At 38.5% G+C, this 21,075-nt stretch overlaps 1 protein-coding gene across 1 annotated transcript in view; it reads right to left on the reverse strand.

Annotated features, from left to right (window-relative positions):
• Positions 1–4,017: 4,017 nt before the first annotated feature.
• LOC135198804 (nuclear receptor subfamily 2 group E member 1-like) overlaps positions 4,018–21,075 on the reverse strand; it is an 86,455-nt gene continuing 69,397 nt past the window's right edge. Inside the window, 7 exon segments of the mRNA XM_064226765.1 lie at positions 4,018–6,633; positions 7,159–7,229; positions 8,805–8,960; positions 12,846–12,884; positions 12,887–12,938; positions 14,180–14,502; positions 17,488–18,213. Of these exon segments, the coding sequence (XP_064082835.1) occupies positions 6,457–6,633; positions 7,159–7,229; positions 8,805–8,960; positions 12,846–12,884; positions 12,887–12,938; positions 14,180–14,502; positions 17,488–18,213 (1,544 nt within the window). The 3' untranslated portion in view covers positions 4,018–6,456.

The following is a 21,075-nucleotide window of genomic DNA, read 5'->3' on the forward strand; positions in this document are numbered from 1 at the left end:
GCTGAAAGTTGACATATGTATATTGTACAACCACACACAAATTTTGTCACCATTATCAATAACCTAAACCCGATAGTTTTTATTTTTATAGAGTAAAAATTATCTAGCCGACGCCATGGCCAATGATAACGAACCATGAGTCGAAAAACATTCATTACATAAGCAAGGTAAACACACCGTTTTACAAAATGTTGCTCCGCCCATCCACCAGACAGAAAAACCCATAGCAGTCAAGAATTGCTAACAGGATTTGGAATTATCCCCGTGGTTGCGAAACTGCATTTGTCTTACGACTTACAACTTTATACAGTCAAGAAAAAGCCCGTGGCCATACTTACTGTAGCCTGAATAGGTAATTTTTATCCAAAGTAAATACAAGCTTATATGTGCTAAAATCTCCAGCAGACCAACGGATCATCCGATATAATTTTTTTCTTCTTCTTTAGGCCGTACGACCGTGTTGGATATAAAGACTTTATGAATGGCGGAACGATACATAGAAGTGGGTGGGGTATCTGTGCTAGCGTAGTAATAGTACTACTGTAGCAGTAGTGCCGCCGCAACAGTAGTAATAGCAGTAAACGTTTAGGCCAACTGCTGGGATTCTTGAGGATCATTTAGCACTTCTTACAACTGCTCGAGAAATGAGTTTTTAAAGCCAGAAGTTAAATTTTCTAATCCAACAATGCCCATGATAGCCTTCAGTGTTATCCCGAATTATAACGAGGCGAAAGTGGTCGGAGCCTCATGAAGTCATCATTCTGACGATAATTACTGGTGAAGGTTTAAAGCCAAAATACGGTACCGGCTATTTTTTTTTTCCAGTAAATAGGTAGATAGCCAATAAATAAAAATTGCTTGACATTGGATATAGCAATTATCAAATCAAGCTTGTCTACTATGTTTTTGAAAATTACCAACTATTCCCTACATCTTGTCAATCTGATTGTGACATATAAAGTAGACTGTAATTTCTTAGGACACTTATTTTGGAAGTTAGACTAATAATCGAAGTGGTTTTGTATTTATTAACATATTTTGTTGGTTTGTTCATTATGACAATTATCAGTGGAGAGGTTCAGAGTTCATAAAGATGTACTGCTTTCCTTGTATTTAAATTTTTATGTCATTGTTGCCAGAGGTCTAGTGTGAGAGGTGGACAAAGAGGCAGGTAGAAGTGTACTGATTTTTATTACTTGTTTGTTGTTTTTGATTTAGCTGACCTTGTGTCAGCACGGGCTCTTGCTCACAGAGCAGCCCGTAAATTTTTATTACAGTCAAGGGAAATATAAATATACAGCATGCGGACGGAAATGTGGTCACCGACCCGCGAGAGAGTAAAAGTGGGTCGGCGAGACCCGATTTGTGTTTCTTGAGAGACATAAAATACAAAATATAAAAGTACACAATATGTGGTTATACAAGCTTTATACACTGACGGAAAGCCCGCTGAATGCTCTCTCAGGGGGAAGTAAGAACAACGCGAATGATGAATTATATACAGAGAAAATTATGAATAAGCGTTGTCCTTACAAATACTCCCCCCCTAAGACAATAATTAGGTATGATTGTTGGCTGACTTCTTTGTACTTCGGGTAGTCACTCGCGGAAGCGAGCTGGACGGCGGAGGCGCCCTCGGGTGCGTGATATTAGTTGCTGTGGTAGATCCTCGGGGGGTTTCCGGGGACGGGATGCCTCCCCTGAGGTGATCCTCGGGGGTTCGACCGTCTTTCTTTCAGGGCGGCCGCGGCTACGGCTAGGAGGTTTGGCGATCGAAGGAGTCGCTTTTTTCCGAGGAAGATTGAGGCGCCCTGTGGAATCCGCGTCTGCGAGGTCCTCGTCCATGATGAAGGCTGGTTTCAGGCGATCGATTGTGACCCAGTACCTCGCGGGAAACCCGGGCCTCCCCCGCCCCAGCGACGGACTCTGACACAGCGGCCGCTCAAGCTGTCAAATTGCCCCCCTTCACAACGGCTGACCCGTCTTCCTGGTTCTTCCGAGCCGAAGGGCAATTCCGGATCGCGGGGCTCACAAACAAAGTGCTGCAGGCTGACCTCGTCGCAGCGGCTCTCCCGACAGAGGTGTTCGACCGAATATCTAACTGGCTGACCGGTCGAGCACGAATCGGACTTGTCACGCTCGACGAGATAAGCGTTGTCCTTACACTAGCCTTCGTTACGTATAGCCAATCAGCAATCGAGAAAGAGGGAAGAAATGCTGTCATAAGTTACGTAACGAGTGCGTTCGGAACCTTTCCTCTGAGTAAGTTGGCCCGTCTTCGAAAATAGTCACTTTTACATTATAAGTACCAAATTTATTCAACCTACGGAATGCAGAATACAGTACAAATTTATGTTTAGATATAATGTGTATTCTGAATAAGCGTTATATTTATGAAATGCATAGATAAAAAGTTATTGCGAAAAAACCGTGTTACAGAGGCCCTGAATCTCATAGTAGAACACAGACATCTATAGCTATGCCACCTTTACGATGTAAAGGTCATTCAGTCCTATGAAGTGTTTCTGTACTAGTAAAAAAATAAAATGATTAAATGTTTCTTTTTTAATCTATTACCTAAGTTACAGGTTTTCAAAACAGAAAAATTGCATAAGTTTTTCATAAACTACAAAACCGAAACTCGACATGAAAATCTGTTTTTCGCTCAAAGGTGGTAATTGTAAATGCAAATAAGTAGAGCAAGTAATTTACAGTTGACAGATGACAACTGAAAACAATCAATAGCAGTTGCACTAAAAAAAAAAGTTATCTGCAAATAAAACTAATTAACTGCTTACTGATTCCTAAAGGTGCGTCCACACGGTCGAACAATGTCCGACGGACAAACATTGTTACCATATCACAGGCGAAGCAGGATGACGTCATAAGCGTTGAAACGATGGAAGTAGATCTGGCTACAAACAGTGGTACCAGATGAGGTTGTTTGCCAATGCTTTTACTCTGCTCACAAGGTAAAGACCGGCAGACAATTGTTAATTGGTAACAATGTTTGTCCGTCAGACATTGTTCGACCGTATGGATGCACCTTTACTTCTAAGCTCTCATAAATGGCTAGCAATGATCAACTGTGCAGATATGGCCTCTATCTCATGGATCTTTATCTCAGTGCAGTAAGGAACTCTGATGAAAGCACAAGAACTACTGTTTCAAGTTGCACAGACACTTGTAAAGAGGAAGAGCAGATACCTGAAGGATCCTCGATCCAGGAAGTGAATATCCATTTTCGTAATAATGAGATACACAAAATTCTTCCCTGCAGCATATTCCCGAACTGTAACAGAGTAGTTTTGTTTAGTTTGAACAAAAAACAACCAGGACTTTTCATGAGAAAAGCGGGACACCACATCTTAAAAACTAACCACAGAATCTTCTTGAAAATAATCTCAGCCCAAAGTTACTTCTTTGAACTAACCTAACCTAACCCAAGGGCATGGCAAAGAACTAACCTAACCTAACCCAAGGGCATGGCAAAGAACTAACCTAACCTAACCCAAGGGCATGGCAAAGAACTAACCTAACCTAACCCAAGGGCATGGCAAAGAACTAACCATACCTAACCCAAGGGCATGGCAAAGAACTAACCTAACCTAACCCATGGGCATGGCAAAGAACTAACCTAACCTAACCCAAGGGCATGGCAAAGAACTAACCTAACCTAACCCAAGGGCATGGCAAAGAACTAACCTTACCTAACCCAGGGGCATGGCAAAGAACTAACCTAACCTAACCCAAGGGCATGGCAAAGAACTAACCTAACCTAACCCATGGGCATGGCAAAGAACTAACCTAACCTAACCCAAGGCAATGGCAAAGAAAACCAGGGCTGGGGCAATACTAGTGTATATCTCGGGAATCTGTTTCCCAGCAATGCTGTAGGCTCTTACGAGGCTGTAACCTTTTACTTACCAATTTGTTTAGCTACGTTTTCATTCAATATTCTTTGTCCTCCGTCTACTTCAAGTGTCTGTCGTAGGAGTAAAAATTCAAAAGTACTTTACACAATTTTATTGTCATTTCGGGATATTTGACATAATGCTTAACAACAAAAATAAAACAATGCACACGAGACACACAGTAACTATTACTATTCTCATTTAATGTACAAATATAAAATGGCAGAGGATAACTTCACAGTTATAAAAGAAAAACCAAGACTTTGGCGAACATGACAGAGTAGCATTCCGGAGACCGCTGCTAAAAGACTGTCATAAAATCAGTCATCTGATTTCTGTCATCAATATTCACGTGCATCCCGACAGTTCCAGCCATGTCTTAGGTATAAGATGCACTTAAAAAAATGAAAATAACTGACTAGAAAACCGCATTGTACTTCATGGTAACACTCAACATTTAGATCCGTCAACTAGCTTTGATAAAACATTTGGTGAGCATCGTGTGAACGATCTTCAAAAGTCTGGGATGATGTCCTCTACAGGGCGCAGGATGAGGAATCAGATAACATCCTCTGTGAAGAAGAACAGTATTTACACTTGAGGGAGATCAGAGATCTGTACAGTCTTAATGATACATAACATATGCACTCTTTGCGAGGAGTGTTCGCAGTATACACGAGATGAGTCGTGGCGTTCTGGCGTTATTTGTCGATGCGCATCTTCAACATCGCGTTTTTCCATCTTGAGCTCTCAGGAAGGTGAAGCGGTCTATAAGCTCTGTTCGTCCTTTTAGAAAGTGGCTAGCCATTATGATTTTCACTGACAATCGTAATATGTTTATGTTGAAGTAATACCATTATGGGGAAAGTAATTCCCAACCCTCTGGTACCTTCCAAGTTTTACCAAAATCAAAGAAAAATATAGCACAGGCAATGGTTTGCAAATTTAAGAAATACTTATGCAGTAATCTCAGTGCTTCAGGTTTTCATAAATTCCAGTGGGACAGATGGAAATTTTCTTTAGCGTGTATTTGCACGTTTCTTGAATTAAATAAACGTCTCCGAGACGGATAACTAACATATGTTTTCCATTCCAAAGGAAAAACTCCATAGCAAGTACGTGACAAACCATGGAATATCTACAACACCGGTCAGGAGCCATTTGGATATATACTGCAAAACTTTTTTCTTGTAACGATCACAGATAATGCACAAAATTCCTGAAATCTTTAACAAGAGACACTTATTCGTTTGTTTGTATTGTGTTTTTACGTTGCATGGAACCAGTGTTTATTCAGCAACGCGACCAACGGCTTTGCGTGACTTCCGAACCACGTCGAGAGTGAACTTCTATCACCAGAAATACAAATATCTAATACCTCAATGGAATGCCCGAGAATCGAACTCGCGGCCACCGAGGTGGCAGGTCAAGACCATACCGATCACGCCACTGAAGCGCTGAGACACTTATTTGTCTTACTTCCATAAAACAGAAACTTGTCAGACAGAATGATGAACCTAAAACGATTTGATTTTAGTACTATTTTCAGGTCAGAACTGAAGCATTAAATAACATAGTGGACACTAAATGGACGTAAAGTTGCGTTATGAACATATATCATTCATATGCATTTACAATCACTAAGTCACATTCTGTCTTCAAGAAATAAATAGTCACCACCAGAGGGAGATAAACAAAGACATACCACTGGATATGAAGGCCCTGTCCCTTCCCCTCTGAAGTAATGAAATAACGCCGATTAGAAAAAAAAAAAAAAAAAACCAGCATTGTCTGTCCAAGAGAAGGATAAGGAAATATTTACACGTCCTTCAGACAGTTTTAGGGGGAGAATATGACCAGAGTCCACTTTCCACTTCACGCAAGGTAATTAATTAGCAGCTTTATTGAAAAAAAAAGTGTCGTAGACAACAATGAATCGTGGAAGATGGATGAACCATATTTTCAGCAACAATATTCGTTTATTCAACAAAGCAATAGTGACACTCATTCATTTTCTTCATTCCATATTGCCTCCTGGAAAACATGAAGCAGGTGACTTCCATTTGTTATTTCTTATTCTTAAATGGTTGCAGATATAATAAGTCTGCGCAAACAGTTATTTACACTTCACAAGTAAATGTTTCAACAGCGCATGAGCTCAGATATGCTAATAAGCCAAGCCATATTTCTCTGTCAAAAATTCGTTCATTTTTCGTCATCCTATTTGCGAAAACTGTCATTTTTCGTACACTTGGTATATTTTATCCAAATTTGCAAGTGCTAACTTAACACAGCATTTCATTCGAAGGTTTTTTCTGTCCGGTTTATGCCCTGTTGACTTGAATTTCTAGGTTCGTACCAAGAACAGGTTCGCCATTTCTTCTTCTTCTTCTTTAAATCTTCTTCTTCTTAATGGCCTTTGATAAAAAACCTTTTCGTTGTACAAAACTTTCCTACAGTCTTGTAATGAACTTCACCTTGACCATTTCCCTCGCTACATTCTGAAAAGGAATCTGGATCTGATGAATTCGATGGCCGAATCTCAGCTAGACTTGAACATGTCGCACAAGACTCTCTCGATGGGAGTGTTTCCTACGGTCCTTTTGAAGAAGATCTCCTGGACGGCTGTGGCCGAAATATGTCCCAAAGCAGGCAAGAGCAGCAGAAGTTTCCCGGCTCGGACCCGACCGCCAGCACCACAGACTTTGCTTGCCAGGTACTGGAAAAGAAAGAGAGAGAGAAGGGAAACAAAAATTAAAAGTTGGAAAGATGGGAGACATTGCGTGTGTTAAAAACCTAATGTCACTGCATTGTATAAGAAACTAGGAACAGGCATTGTGAACTACAAAAAAAAAACGAGACGGTGTGTAAAAACACACATGAATTACACATGAATTAAGTTTTTAGTATTTCCTAAGTGACAGAAGTGGAAAATGGGAATCAGCAAGATTTACAACAAGACTAACGGGATACTGCTGTTGAATAATATATATATATATATATATATATATAAATATATTATATATATATATATATATATATATATATATATATATATATTATATGTGTGTATATATAGTATATATATATGTATATATATTATATATATATATACATATATATAATAATATATTTATATATATATATATAATATATATATATATATATATAATAAATATATATATAATATATATATATATATATATATATATATAATGTGCAATAATTCCTCCGTTGCTCTCACCTCGTGCAGCATCAACTGCGTCTGATCCTGAAGGACTTCGACTCCATAACCGTCCCGCAAGCCTCTGGCTTCTGGTGAATGAAAAGAAAGTCACAATAATCACTTGTCCCCTAGGGTGTCTCAAAAAAAAAAAAAAAAAAAAAAAAAAATCATATATTCAAGCACATGCGAATCACATCACGTCTAAATTCCTCCATAAACGACTATTTAGCGAAAAGGATCTAACTGTCACTATCTTTTCATTGGATTCTTGCGTAATAGATTGCCCGTAAGTGAAATGTAATGTGATAAAAGATGAAAAAAGAGTGAAATTGAATACATAACAGATAGCAACAGACAGAATTGAACACTGACATAAATCATAAGAAAATAAAATAGACAATAAATAGATAAATGGATCTTTATTCAAGATCGTACTCAAGCGTAACTGAAAGGCAGGAAATTGAGAACCTGCAACTGTCTATCAAGTATCAGCAGCAGCAATAGTAACTGTTAAAGGGAAAGACTGGGGTAGAAACGGATCACGTTATCCTCCTGTAGCAGATAAGTCTCTTTAGGTCGTAGGGAAATCAGCAATTTATGATTGAGAGCTTGATCAAATCACCTAGACAGAAGGAGAGTATATATTGCAAAATTATTATAAGTTAACATTAAGATTAAAATGAGAAAATTGGAACTGTTGTTAAATAGAATAATACTATTAAGAAATAAAATGTGAAATGTGTAATCTATACAATTCACCATGTTAATATAATGTAAAATCATATTGAATAATACTATTAAGAAATTAAATTTGAAATATGTAAACTGTACAATTCACCATGTTAATATAGTGTAAAATCATATTGTAATATATTAATATTAAAGCAATAGTAAGAAAATTGTAGCCTTAACCAAATAAAATTGTGGATAAACCACACTTTACCTAACTCTTACTAATACTTAACTTTTTAAACTATTCCCTATACCATGGTTAGCTAGCTAACTGCCGTCACTCTTCTTTCACCCATCTTACCTATCAGCTAAAAAAAAAGATAGTAATGAGTCAATGTGGCAAGAGGTAAGTCTCACCAGGTGGGAGGAAAATCAGCACCGTATTTTCGACTCTCAGAGCTAAAGAGTAGTGCACAGCAGAGGGAATGTGGCGGGAGATAAATTTAGGGACACTGGAATAGTGCACTGCAGAGGAAATGCGGCAGGAGGTAAGTTTAGGGACACTGAAATCCCCTAACAGAAAACTGGGGGAACATAAAGGCTAGCCCTGAAAATTATGAATGCTGTTAACCTGGAAAGCGATGGATGTCAAAGCTAATAGCGTGGCTCTGCCTCAGATAAAAAGAAAAAGAAATGAAAGGGGGAGGGTTAAAAGTAAAGTGAAAATTCACCGACAATATTTTGTAAATATCAAGTTTAGAGACATCTCTAATTTTTGGAGGGTTATCGTTGCAGAAAAGGGTAATGGACGAGAATGAAAATAAACATTTTGAAGTACTATGAAATTAAATAAAACTAACTACATATTGAAATTGTAAAAAATAAGTAAATAAATAAACAGAAACAGGAAAAAGAGCTCTGCACCACAAGCGAATAGTGTAGTGCGCGCGCAACTGTGTTTGCGGAATGAACCAAATTGAATCGAGTCTCACCTGGTCGGAAGAGAATCAGTGCCTTGAGGCAGGCGTACTCCGTGTGGTCGACCCTGAGTGCGTGCAGTCTCGTGATGACGTCTTTCATGGCCTCGATCTCGCGACCCAGCGCTGCCTCTTGCTCCCCATTGACGCCGGCGTCCCGAACAAGTGACACTGAAAATGCGAATCAATGCCGTAAATGAAAATACTGAGTTAGTGAAGACTCGGCGTTCCAAGTGGTCAACATGATGGGCAAATCGAATCCGAAATCTTCCGAATAAATGCTCAGTTGAGTCTCTAAATGCTGCTGTATGAGAAAGACCCCGTGCTGTCATAAGGCCAGTTTAATAATAATAAAAAAAAAAAAAAGTCAAGTGAATAGAGAAATTTCGAATTCAATAAATGTCAGAGTTTGGGTATAGAGTTAAAAAACAGGACAAAACAAATAACATCCTTATCAAACACTACAAAATAATGATGGGAGATGGCTGGATAACGAAAATTGGAATTAAAGGGCTCAATAACATAATCATTGTAATAGACATTTATTTATTTGAATGATCATCATCCGCTTTCCGTTTTCTGTAAATAACTGTCACGTGACTGAATTAAATCACATTGCCAGCTAGCACAGCGCGATAATTCACAACAAATTAAATTCATGGCTGAATAATCTATCGATGCCACGAGCAGAGAAGATTAATCAAATATCACTAACTTGGTTGAAGACCAGCTCTGAGAAACATTTTTATATAGTGTTTCTGGTATGGCCAAGTTTCCGGTTGGACGAGTGGACTTCGCACTCGGCTACCAATCTGGTGGTCCGAGTTCGATTCTTGGCTCGGCCAACGCGAAATCAGAGGAATTTATTTCTGGTGATAGAAATTCATTTCTCGATGTAATGTGGTTCGGATCCCACAATAAGCTGTAGGTCCCGTTGCTAGGTAACCAATTGGTTCCTAGCCACGTAAAAAATATGTAATCCTTTGGGCCAGCCCTAGGAGAGCTGTTAATCAGCTCAGTGGTCTGGTAAAACTAAGATATACTTAACTTTTTTTTTTTTTTCTAGTATGGCCAGGACGTCAGCCTTCCAGTACACTTAAGTAACGGAGAGTCGTGTCAGATATATAAATTTCCCCTTGGCATATATACAGGCACACAATTTTCTATCTTTTAGGGTCTACGGCACCTATATATCTAACTCTCTGCCGCTCTTGCACAGGCGTACATATAAAACATATACCAATGTAAACATTATCATCTCTTCAACTCTGTACGTTCCGTGATAAAGAATTGTCTTACTATTTTCAATAATCACAGTTTATTAGAACAACTAAAGTAGTTTAAAGGTCGATCTCTTATGATGAGTACGGTCATAAGATTTACGTAAATATAGAACCACGTGATATTTTCAGGTGATCACAAAAGATTACAAACACAACGAATAAATTTAGCTTTGATAAAAAGACGTTAATTCACGGATACTTTCTGAAAGAAGTGGCTTTTGCAAAAATAATTTTGTCTCTTATCTTTTCGTGACGCGTCCTCCGAAATGGTCGTTTTTCATCAACATGTAATTCATTACAATTTGACCAGAGAGGTCTTTATGGCACAGTTTTCAAACATCTTTTCGTTGGTTCATTTTAAATGGCTAAACGTATCAGAAATCCTTGAGAGCACATCTCATATTTCCTAGCAAAGGCTACCGCTACGTTCAATATGATTTATGCCCTGGAATACTTTTATTATATACGAAGCTATTCAATAAACTTTCGTTAAAGGGAAATAAATATCAGTTACAGTGTGCAGTTCAGTTGATAAAAATGTCAAGTTATCTTCGCATCCTTAATCATTTGCTTGAACTGTTCATGAAAACGACGCAGCATCTTCATAATATCAAGTTGTACCTTCATCTATACATGTAGTAGTTATCTTGAGACGGATCGGTTTTTCTCAAAAGTGGAAAAAACGGTGACCAGAAATGCTTTTTTATCCTTTAACTCCTATTCTTACTTTTAAGAGTACAATTACGTCTCCATCGAGAATGACAGCGCATGGTATGCTAGCGATTTATACCTGCTAGTGTGCATCTAGTTTTACCGCCTCCTGCTCTTCTCTTCACTAGCGTAAGTGGACCTCAAAGGTCCCAGGGTTTGGCCTTTGGCCTAAACTCTATATTCCATTCCATCCCACTAGCGTAGCGTTCTTTGACAGCCTTACTCCGAAGACCTCGTTCCTTGGCATTTCAAAATTTTAGTTTCTTTAGTCATTAACGAAATGCAATGCATATAGAAACGTCAGCCAACTGCATTTAAACAGCGCCTCAGTGACGTGGTTGGTATGGTGTTGGCGTCCCACCTCGGTGGTCGCGCGTTCGATTCTCGGCCATTCCATTGAGGAGTGAGAGATGTATATTTCTGGTGATAGAAATTCACTCTCGACGAGGTTCGGAAATCACGTAGAACCGTTGGTCCCGTTGCTGAATAACCGCTGGTTCCATGCAACGTAAAAACACTATACAAACAAACAACTGCATTTAAGCTATTCCAGTGAATGGGGGCATCCCCCCCCCCCACCTCCCTTAAGCTGGCTGATAATATGCGTCGTGCGTGTTTCCGTCAGCAGTCGTGTATACACGCCATCTGCAAAATCGCCATTTCATATCTTTCCCAACCAGCATAGATTGTCACAGTGTTTCTTCCCTTTTTTCGTATGGTGGTGTCAATTATTCACGGAAAAGAATATACATATGTATGTATGCATGTATGTATGTATGTATGTATGTATGTATGTATGTACATATGTATGTGGTATATATATATACTATATATATATATAATATATATATATATATATATATATATAATATATATATATTATATTTATATATATAAATCTATCCATCTATATATATATATATATATATATATATATATATATATATATAATATATATATAGATGCATAGATTTAGATTTAGAGAGAGAGAGAGAGAGAGGAGACGAGAGAGAGAGAGAGAGGAGAGACTGGGGGAGAAAAAGTGGGGGGTACGAGGGAGGTTGAGGGGACAATGTTGTAGGAATCTATTGATTTATGGAATATTAAAGTGGCACTCTCGTTGCTGATTGGTTGAGACGTTTCTTGCCGGCTCGTAATTGGTGGAGACGGAACGACCAATCCAAGAGCTCGCAGCGTCATTTTTCTCGGGTTAATCATTTGTAATTCCTCTTAATGGCTGGGAGAAGAATATATGACTTTTCTGCCGTAATTACAGGGACCTCATTTTTACTTATTTCACTTCCATTTTCACCTGACTGTCTTCCGTCCTTGTTGCTTTGTCTTTCTTTGCGTCTTGACATGAAAGTTATGGATAGCTTCTCTTCCTTGAGCGAAATGTTCCTTGCACAGACAAACTGAAAATTCAGCCGATAATGAGTGTGAATGTATTACTTAATATGCCCGTATCATACATTTAGTCGCGTTACTGTAATAGTCAATACATATCAACACACACATATATTTACACACATATACTATATGAATATAAACACACACACATAAGCTTGTGTATGTATATGTTTGTGCAGATTAAAGGTACGAATAATCCGCTAACCACTGACCGCGAATAAGAGAACCAAACGTACTTAACAAGAGCTTTCGCAGACGGCAACCCATGGCTGAGCAATCCACCCACCAAAAGGTGCCTTTGCCCCAAAAGTTACACTCCAATCTATTCCAAAATCTAGCGACCTCTTGCCAGTCAAACGCCCAGCCTTCGGTTCAATTTTCTTCAGAATCTACACGTTTTGATTAGACCCACCAAACTTACAGACAAACAGGTAAAGAAACGAACCGAACAAAGCGCAACGCACTAAAAACTCACTAAAAAAACATGTCAGTATCTATGAAGGGATCCCAGCCTTTAGATAAACAGTTATCAGCCTGATTGAAATATTCCTGAGAATTTATTCCCGTTAACGCCGGTACAGAATTGCCCAAAAAGGAGAAAAAAAATGAAGTAAAGTTAAAAGTTAGGAGTAAAACAAATCCTCCAACTCACCTTCATCAAGGGGAAGGGACCACTGGGCGGCGGCCACACGAAAAGCTCGCTCCAGGATTCCTCCAGCAGGATGGCCTGGTCTCTGAAGGGAAGCTGCGAAGAAGAGGAAGGAAGGAAGGAAGGAGTGAGTATAGGATACAACATTGTCGTCATCTCCACCGAGAGAGTTGATGATGTCCTGTGAGATATTTTCAATGGAGAGAAGGTTTTTATTTGTATTTCATTTTATTTATTTATATATTTATTTTTTTTTGGTAGGTTGCATAAATAAAGTCTGGGGATCCATTTGCAATAAAATTTATAATTTTCTGTGACTGGAAATCTAATATATGAGACAAAATGCAAAAAAAAAGAACACTTCCATCGCATAAAATTATTAATAAGCAAATAGAAAAAAATGGAAAGAGATAACATAATGCATGTAACAACGGAAATAATATAAAGAAAAAATCAATAAAAAGAGAGAGTAAAAAAAACGTTAGCATATCTTACACTTTACACACATCCACGTACACACACACACACATACACACACATATGTATATATATATATATATATATATATATATATATATATATATATATATATTACTCAAACACATACACACACACACACTCACACACACACTCACACACACACACACACACGAAACATCTAAACTCGACATGTCTTACTTGAAATTAAAATTGAAAATCTCGGGTTTAGTTATTTCAAATGACCTACGCGGCGACGAAACCGCACAACAGGAAATATAGTAGAGGAGAAGCTGAGACAAGAAACCTCTTGTTAACTCAGCATATCTGGAGGATAAAGTGGAGTAGGAGAGAGAGAGAGAGAGAGAGATAGAGAGAGTAAAGGAAGAGAGAGAGAGAGAGAGGAGAGAGAGAGAGAGACGAGAGAGAGAGACGAGAGAGAGAGAGAGAGAGAGAGAGAGAGAGAGAGAGAGGAGAGAGGGGGGTGGGTGGTGGAGAAGTCGAGTTCCATCCATGAGGAAAGCCGGTGACCATAAAAATAATAACCTGATAAGGGGACTTGTATATAACTTGAAAATAAATGCAGCATATGACATTGGAGTAGCAAGTTCTATCAGCCATACGAAGAAAGAACGACAGAACTGACAAAAAATAAAGGCAAATGAGCTGCAATCAGGATGTGGAGGAAAGAGGAGGGGGGTGGCGGTAGAAGTGAGTCAAGCAAGGTAATGCCTCAAAGCGACCAGAGAACAGAAATTAGAGTTCGATTAGCGACCGAACGACCGCTTTCCCCCGAAGAGCGGTCGCTCTGTTCGGTCGGCGGCGGCCGGATCACCTCACGCCTATGCAACTTTCCTCACCTGCATGAAACTGGGAATGGAGCGCGCCCATTTCACGCCCAGGAACAGGAGCTTGGCGGCGTTTTCGTAGACGCTGTCCGAGGGCGAGATGACCAGGGCGCCTGCGTCGACCGTGATGGGTGGCGCCGATGCGGCGGTGGTGGTGGTGGTCGTGTGGGGCGCCGTGACGTGGAGCGTCTGTTGCGTATGGACCGGGGGGCTGTCTGGAATGGCTGTGGGCGTCGCTGTGGGCGTGGGTGTGGTCGTAGATGTTGCTGTGCTCGTGGGAGATGGGCTGGGCGTGTTGGTCGTGGCCATCGGGGGAGAGCAAGGCTTGTATGACGCTGCACGTCGCAGAAAAAAATCACATCAATAAATAAGAATCTCAATATTTTAATGCTACGTGGACACTATATCTACACACACAAAAACACACACACACTGCTAATTACGTAGCATATTTTGTATACATTCAGATTAAAACACTAGACACCAATACATTCATACAATGTATCATACATCATATTTTATGTCAGACGTTATATTCTGGTAATATAGTTCTTGCATACAACGTATTTTCATGGTTCTTATCAGAACGACTCTCTATAGAGAACTGGATGGAGAATTCAAGATAATGTAGAAAATATAACGCGGAGAAGACATGGTCGATATAAACTTATATATCTTAAGCGTAAATAAGAAGATTGTTTAAAAAAAATCAATTTGCAAATAAACGCAATACCTTAAAATTATCGAAGATGTTATATCGCTCAATAAATTAACATAATTCCTGGTTACTACACCTGAGTCAAAAACTAAACCCCTTTTGGTATAAAAAAAAGTTAAGTACGTATATGCTAGTTTAACCAGACTACTGAGCTATTAACAGCTCTGCTAGGGCTGGCCCGTAGGATTAATACTTTAACATGGCTAGGGACCAATTGGATACCTAGCAACGGGACCTACAGCTTATTGTGGGAGCCGAACCACATTATATGGAGAAATTAATTTCTAATCACCAGAAACAAATTCCTCTGATTCCACGTTGGCAGACTTGAAGACAAGAGAATAGTAAGAATTGAAAAGATCTTGTATAAAATCATCTGCACTGATGTTGCCATTGTTTGTGATAGAATACTATTATTATTATTATTATTATTATTATTATTATTATTATTATTATTATAAAGAAAAACATTTGAATAACCTAAGTAAAAATCACATTATACACCAGTCTTTTAATTATGTACTATCGGATATAATTCAATCAAATGAATTTCAACGAGAGAGAGAGAGAGAGAGAGAGAGAGAGAGAGAGAGAGAGAGAGAGAGAGAGAGAGAGAGAGCAAATGAAACTTTGCCTCGAAGAGATGGTGACATAGCTATAATAATTTCACTAAAAGTGCCATTTCCATACAACATCTTTTAAGGACGCCAACAACAAATGCTGTGTCACAGATTCATTTCGAAACTGAATTTGCTAAAAATATATTTCGCTGTATGGAATGGAATGGCATGTAGATTTTAGGCCAAAGGCCAAGCACTGCGACCTATGAGGTCATTCAGCGCTGGAAAGAAATTGAGAGTAGGTAGGTTTGAAAGGTAAAACAGGAAGAAAGCATCGCGGTTGCACTATAAATCAACTTATACAAGCGGCTAGAGATCGAGAGAGAGAGGCGGAGGCAAATGACCGGCAACGTCCAAGACACGGCACTTCGATAGATATATAGAAGATGGACAGCAAGATGGAAGAGCCATTACTGGCGCGCAGTATTTTCCAGTGCACAAAATGGATGTACTATATACGTGCTAAATTAAAGGATCTGATACATACTCGTAAGCTAGTGACGAAAACAGTTCTCATTCTATATATAATAAATATACACATATTTATACAAACACATATATATGTATAAATATATATGTATTATATAATATAATGATTCTAACCTACCGCTCATTTATTAAAGTATTTTATTACATGAGAGAGAATGGCGTGAACGCATCTGAAACTACATCGATCACAGCGTCAACCCAGTCATCGTAACATTCGCTAAGTCAATGTCAAAGTCTTGCATATCCTGCATCAGCCATCGTTCAGCGCATCGATGGAACTAGCCATGAATTTTACTTGATTCACATTTAATGCACTGTGTCTGCGTTCGTTCAAAATTTCTCATGGCAAATAATTAACTGCAGTAGAAAGAATTGTTCATATTTAACAAACGTAACGCCGTTGGGCAGTCCACTGCTACTCTGGCACCGGCGCCAAAATTTCTGAGCGGTTGTGTCGAATGACACCAGCGCATCGCTAAGGATATAACGGCAGATCCCAACTCTCTTCAAGATGGCGGCGCTGACGCTGATATACTGATGTTAAATCAGTTGTCATTTGCTTTATTATTGTTTTCTAGGGGACAGTTCATCTTAAGTAAACTACTGAATGTCCACACAGCTATCGCTTTCATGCTCGAAATAGCGGTGAATTACATGAAAGACCAGCGCCCAAACAGTTGCTTGTTAATTTTGATGAAATTAGGATAACTCTGCAAGTGCTTTTAACAAAAGGGCCAAAGCAAGAGAAATATTTTCTTTAAAAAGATAAAACTTGAATAACCACATAGATATTACAGCAAACTGTTTACGGATTTTTTGTGTGCGATAAATCTATGAAATCTTATAAGTAGAATGGATACTTTCTAAGTTAATCTCGTTTAATGGTTACTGGAAAAACGATCTACAGACAAAAGAGAAAGAGACCTTGTTTAACCGAGGTGGACTAGGCTTATTCACACGGTTAAAACGTTATAATTTCTATTAGGCCTATTTCATTTAAAATCAGGAACGGAAATGTTTATACTTCGGTAATAAAATGTAGATTACCTAAGGAAGCTGGTTACACCTGTCTCGGTAATATTCTTTGCGTGTCAAAATTGACTAAAATAAATGTATTAAGTTGTATTAAATGTACGCATCTGAGACGAAGACATTCTTTTGTCATAACAGACAAATTCCCTTGAAGTATGAAACGAGAGGCGCAGTCACTGTCGGCAACTTAAATCATTGTTTTACAAGCGAAATAACTTTACTTTGTTAGAAGGCAACAAAATATTCGCTTCTCAGCTCTTAGTTTAAAACAGAATAATTGGCCTTCGGTGAAAGAATTGTCTTACTTACATGTTTATCGTTACGCATCGTTCTGATATGAAGTTGTTAATGCTGCTGACTAAATACAAATGGCAATTTGTCGCATGCATCATCCATTTCTCTTTCACCAAATCAAGAAGGAATACGGACCTCTTAAAGTCATAGCAGAAGAACATACTCACCATTTAATTTATTGTGGAGGTCGCGAGTGAAAAAGAAGCCTATGTTGTTGTTGTTTATGCTGTCGCTGTTGTTATTGTTGTTACACCTGATGATATTTGGGGGTTGGGGAGGCTCGGCTACGGCTGGTGTGATATCAGCATTTCTAACGACGTCAGAGCTCGAGACTTCAGATTCACCCAAAGCTTGTGGCGGGGAAGTCGACGGCCGGCGAGGGGGGCTGAATGCTGACCTCCCATTGGCTATTCGGCAAACCTCGCTGGCGTCGCTGACTGGCTGGCGCACTTCGACCGTTGGTGACTTGAGCTCTATCCTCTCTGCGAGTGGTGGCTTCAAATTCAACCTCTCCATGATTGGCGGTTTGTACTCGATGTTGCTCCCGACGAGGAATTTGTGCTCGGGGCGTTCTGTTAGCTGAGGCTTGAGATCGATAGGCGGTGATGCGTCTGAGAGAGGTCGACGAAGGTCAGGTGCCAAGGCGGCTAAGTTGGGTTTGAAAGCCGAGTTATGGCTGAAATGCAAAGTCAGGGGAGCCATGGAAGGGGTAATTGGCAAGAAAGGGGGTTTGAAGGGCATGGGGGGCAACAGGGCTGGATAATAAGGGGGTAGAGGGGGAAGGCCAGCACCGCCTCCAACGGACACAGGTGGAAATCCTGCCGTCACGGGGACATCTGGAGCAAACATCGGTCGTTTCTGGCAGGATCTTGGAGCTCTCTCGTGCTGGACGGCTTTGGGGTGGAAGAAAGAAATTATCAATGAAAACTTTCTTGTTCATAAAGTGATATTTATTCTACAAGAAGCACACTGCGATTTCTTACACTAAATTTCCGAACGTTAGGATACATTTTAATATTTATAGAACTTGCTACTTGATGGCCTACTAATAATTTCAGTTGCCAAAATTATGATTTATTTCCTATTAACTGGGCTTGCCAAAGTGCATGACTTAATGGTAAATATTGGAAATATTCCCATTCTCCAAAGTGTAGCCACCAACACCCTGACAACATAGAGAACAAAATCAATTGGATACCTTAAGTGCTACAATTAATTCATTATCTCGTCAGTAGTTGCTCGAATCGAAAGGTTCAGTTAATTAGAAAACATGATGGTTCGTTATTAAATTAACTCTTGATCACTGAAATCGCACTCCAGAAATAATGAGGTTAATAAATCGGTTGAACAATGAGGATTTTTGCTGACAAATTCTGAAAGTCCATTAAATGATTAAATCTTGTCCTGCATTTTAAGACCGGTTAAGGGAGCACGACAGCTTGACTGTGTATCTGACAGAATTCTGAGCGCAGAGATTGCAGAATAGCACAGACATTAAACGTGTTTTATATGACTGTCCAAAATGGAACCCAAAATTCATGTCTTGATAATGAAGTTTCAAAGGAACTGTAACATATTAAAAAAGACCAAATATATGTGATAACAATAACTTGTTAAATAAGATCAAATATATGTGATAACAATTAATTCTTCCATCCAGCCATATTAGAGCTCCTATTATTAATATAACAAATACTGCCCCTGAATACCCTAGAAGTGCATATGAGAATTCCTTTATTCTGATAATCTAAACTATTATCAAGAAGTTCTAGTAATTCCAGGAAAAATACTGAAAAGCCCACTTGTATTATTACTATGAGGACAATAAGATGCTTTATTTACTAAGATTCTGTATATTCATAAAAGCTTGCGAGCGAATTTTTGCTCCTATAAATAATAATAATAATAATAATAATAATAATAATAATAATAAATACCTACACATATATGTGGGTTCGTGTATGTCTATTTAACTGTATGTGCGTGTTTGTGAATATGCGTAATATATATATATATTATATATATATATATATATATATATATATATATATATATATATATATACATATACATTCATATATATATATCTATATATATATATATATATATATATATATCTATTTATATATATATATATATATATATATATATATATATATATATATAATATGAAAGTTCATGAGTTCATTTGCTTAGTCAAGGCATGTACAAGAGGCAAATCCTAAATTTAGAATATCACATGATAATACTGAATGTCTAAGTGAAGAAATGGGACCACAACATTGTTTGACAATGAGTCCAGAACTATCAGTGATACTGATGGATGATCTAAGCGAAACAGAGGAACTTGATTCGTATGATTTGGTTTTGAAAACAAAATCCACAAGAACACCGAAGGAGAGAGAAGTCAAGTATACAGCGAGACGGTTTTGAAAGGAGGTGTCCTATCGTAAATGCAAGTCACAGAAAAGTAAAGTTTGAGGAAGACGGTCCACAGTCAGACACAGTCAAGATCAGCGGTACAGAAGGTAATCAGTTTTTCATATCTGGGGACTGGGATACATGGAACAAATGGCGCAGGTGGAGGAGACTGCGTAAGCCGGAGAGGTGTTAGTGGATTGGTGTTTGTGAGAGTCAACAGAAATTCAAAAGTGACGGTTTTCACAAATAATCTTGATATTTTTTGGACTGAAGATGAACCCAGGGAAGGGTTCGAAAGCTTTTATAGAGTGTTTATAAATTATACACGAACTTTTAACATTTTTATTATTGTGGACCCCTTAAAACATTGTATAAACTCTCGTGAAAGAGAATTGTTCCAAACAGTCGTGATCTTGTTACGAAGGCGAAAGAAAAAACTGATACACAGATAGGTTAAAAGAGAGAGACATGAAGAATCACAAGATTGGTCGGTGTATCGGATTACAAAAAGTGGCAAAAATTCGGCAGTCTGTAGATACCACCAGTAAACAGAGGGGGGTGTGGGGGGCGTCAAAATTGCTATGAAAGAGATTTTGCGTAGGGCAGCGTACCAGAGGATACGAAGCGAAGAGGCAGTAATTCCAAGTCCTAGGAGACGACAATGACTCGTAGAGGTCGATGTCTAATTATCAAGAAAAAGTGGAAAAGAGTCTGTTTGTGTGTCGGTAGGTACTCAAGAAAAGCCCAATAATTTACCGTTAAAAAAAATAAGACCTAAAATGAAATCTCCATCATCATTATCGGTCGGTGCACCAAATTGATAAAAAAGAAAAAATAAAGACGGAAAGTTTGACAAGAGTGTTACGCTCGTACGTCAAGTCGGAAGAAATCCATCGTGACAGACAGACTAATTTTACCTAACAAAGGCTATCTATCAAATGCGACGTATAAATGAAGTATTGGCCAAAGATATTATCATAATAAAAACTGCGGATTAGTAAGGGGACTTTTTATCATTAATTATTTAAAATGTACACCCACACACATCATGTGATTTTTATATACGTAAATACAATATCACCAAAAAGTAAAGGTGTATAATCTTCAATAATAATGGACGCTCCATCACTGATTATCCCTGCAGTTAATGACACTCTCTTTTCTATCGTAATTCCTCTATCTTTTCTCTCCTTCGGTATCATTTACTTGCACTGGAGCAAAAGACTTTTGCAAAGACTATCATTTCATAACTCGTCTGCAGATCACTCCTGAATCTCGTCTAAGCAATAACTTACGTGTTAGAAGATTACATAATGTACGTTGAAATCTAAAGG

The sequence above is a fragment of the Macrobrachium nipponense genome, chromosome 23 (genome assembly GCF_015104395.2).
Source record: "Macrobrachium nipponense isolate FS-2020 chromosome 23, ASM1510439v2, whole genome shotgun sequence".
In the NCBI taxonomy this organism is placed as follows: Eukaryota; Metazoa; Arthropoda; class Malacostraca; order Decapoda; family Palaemonidae; genus Macrobrachium; species Macrobrachium nipponense.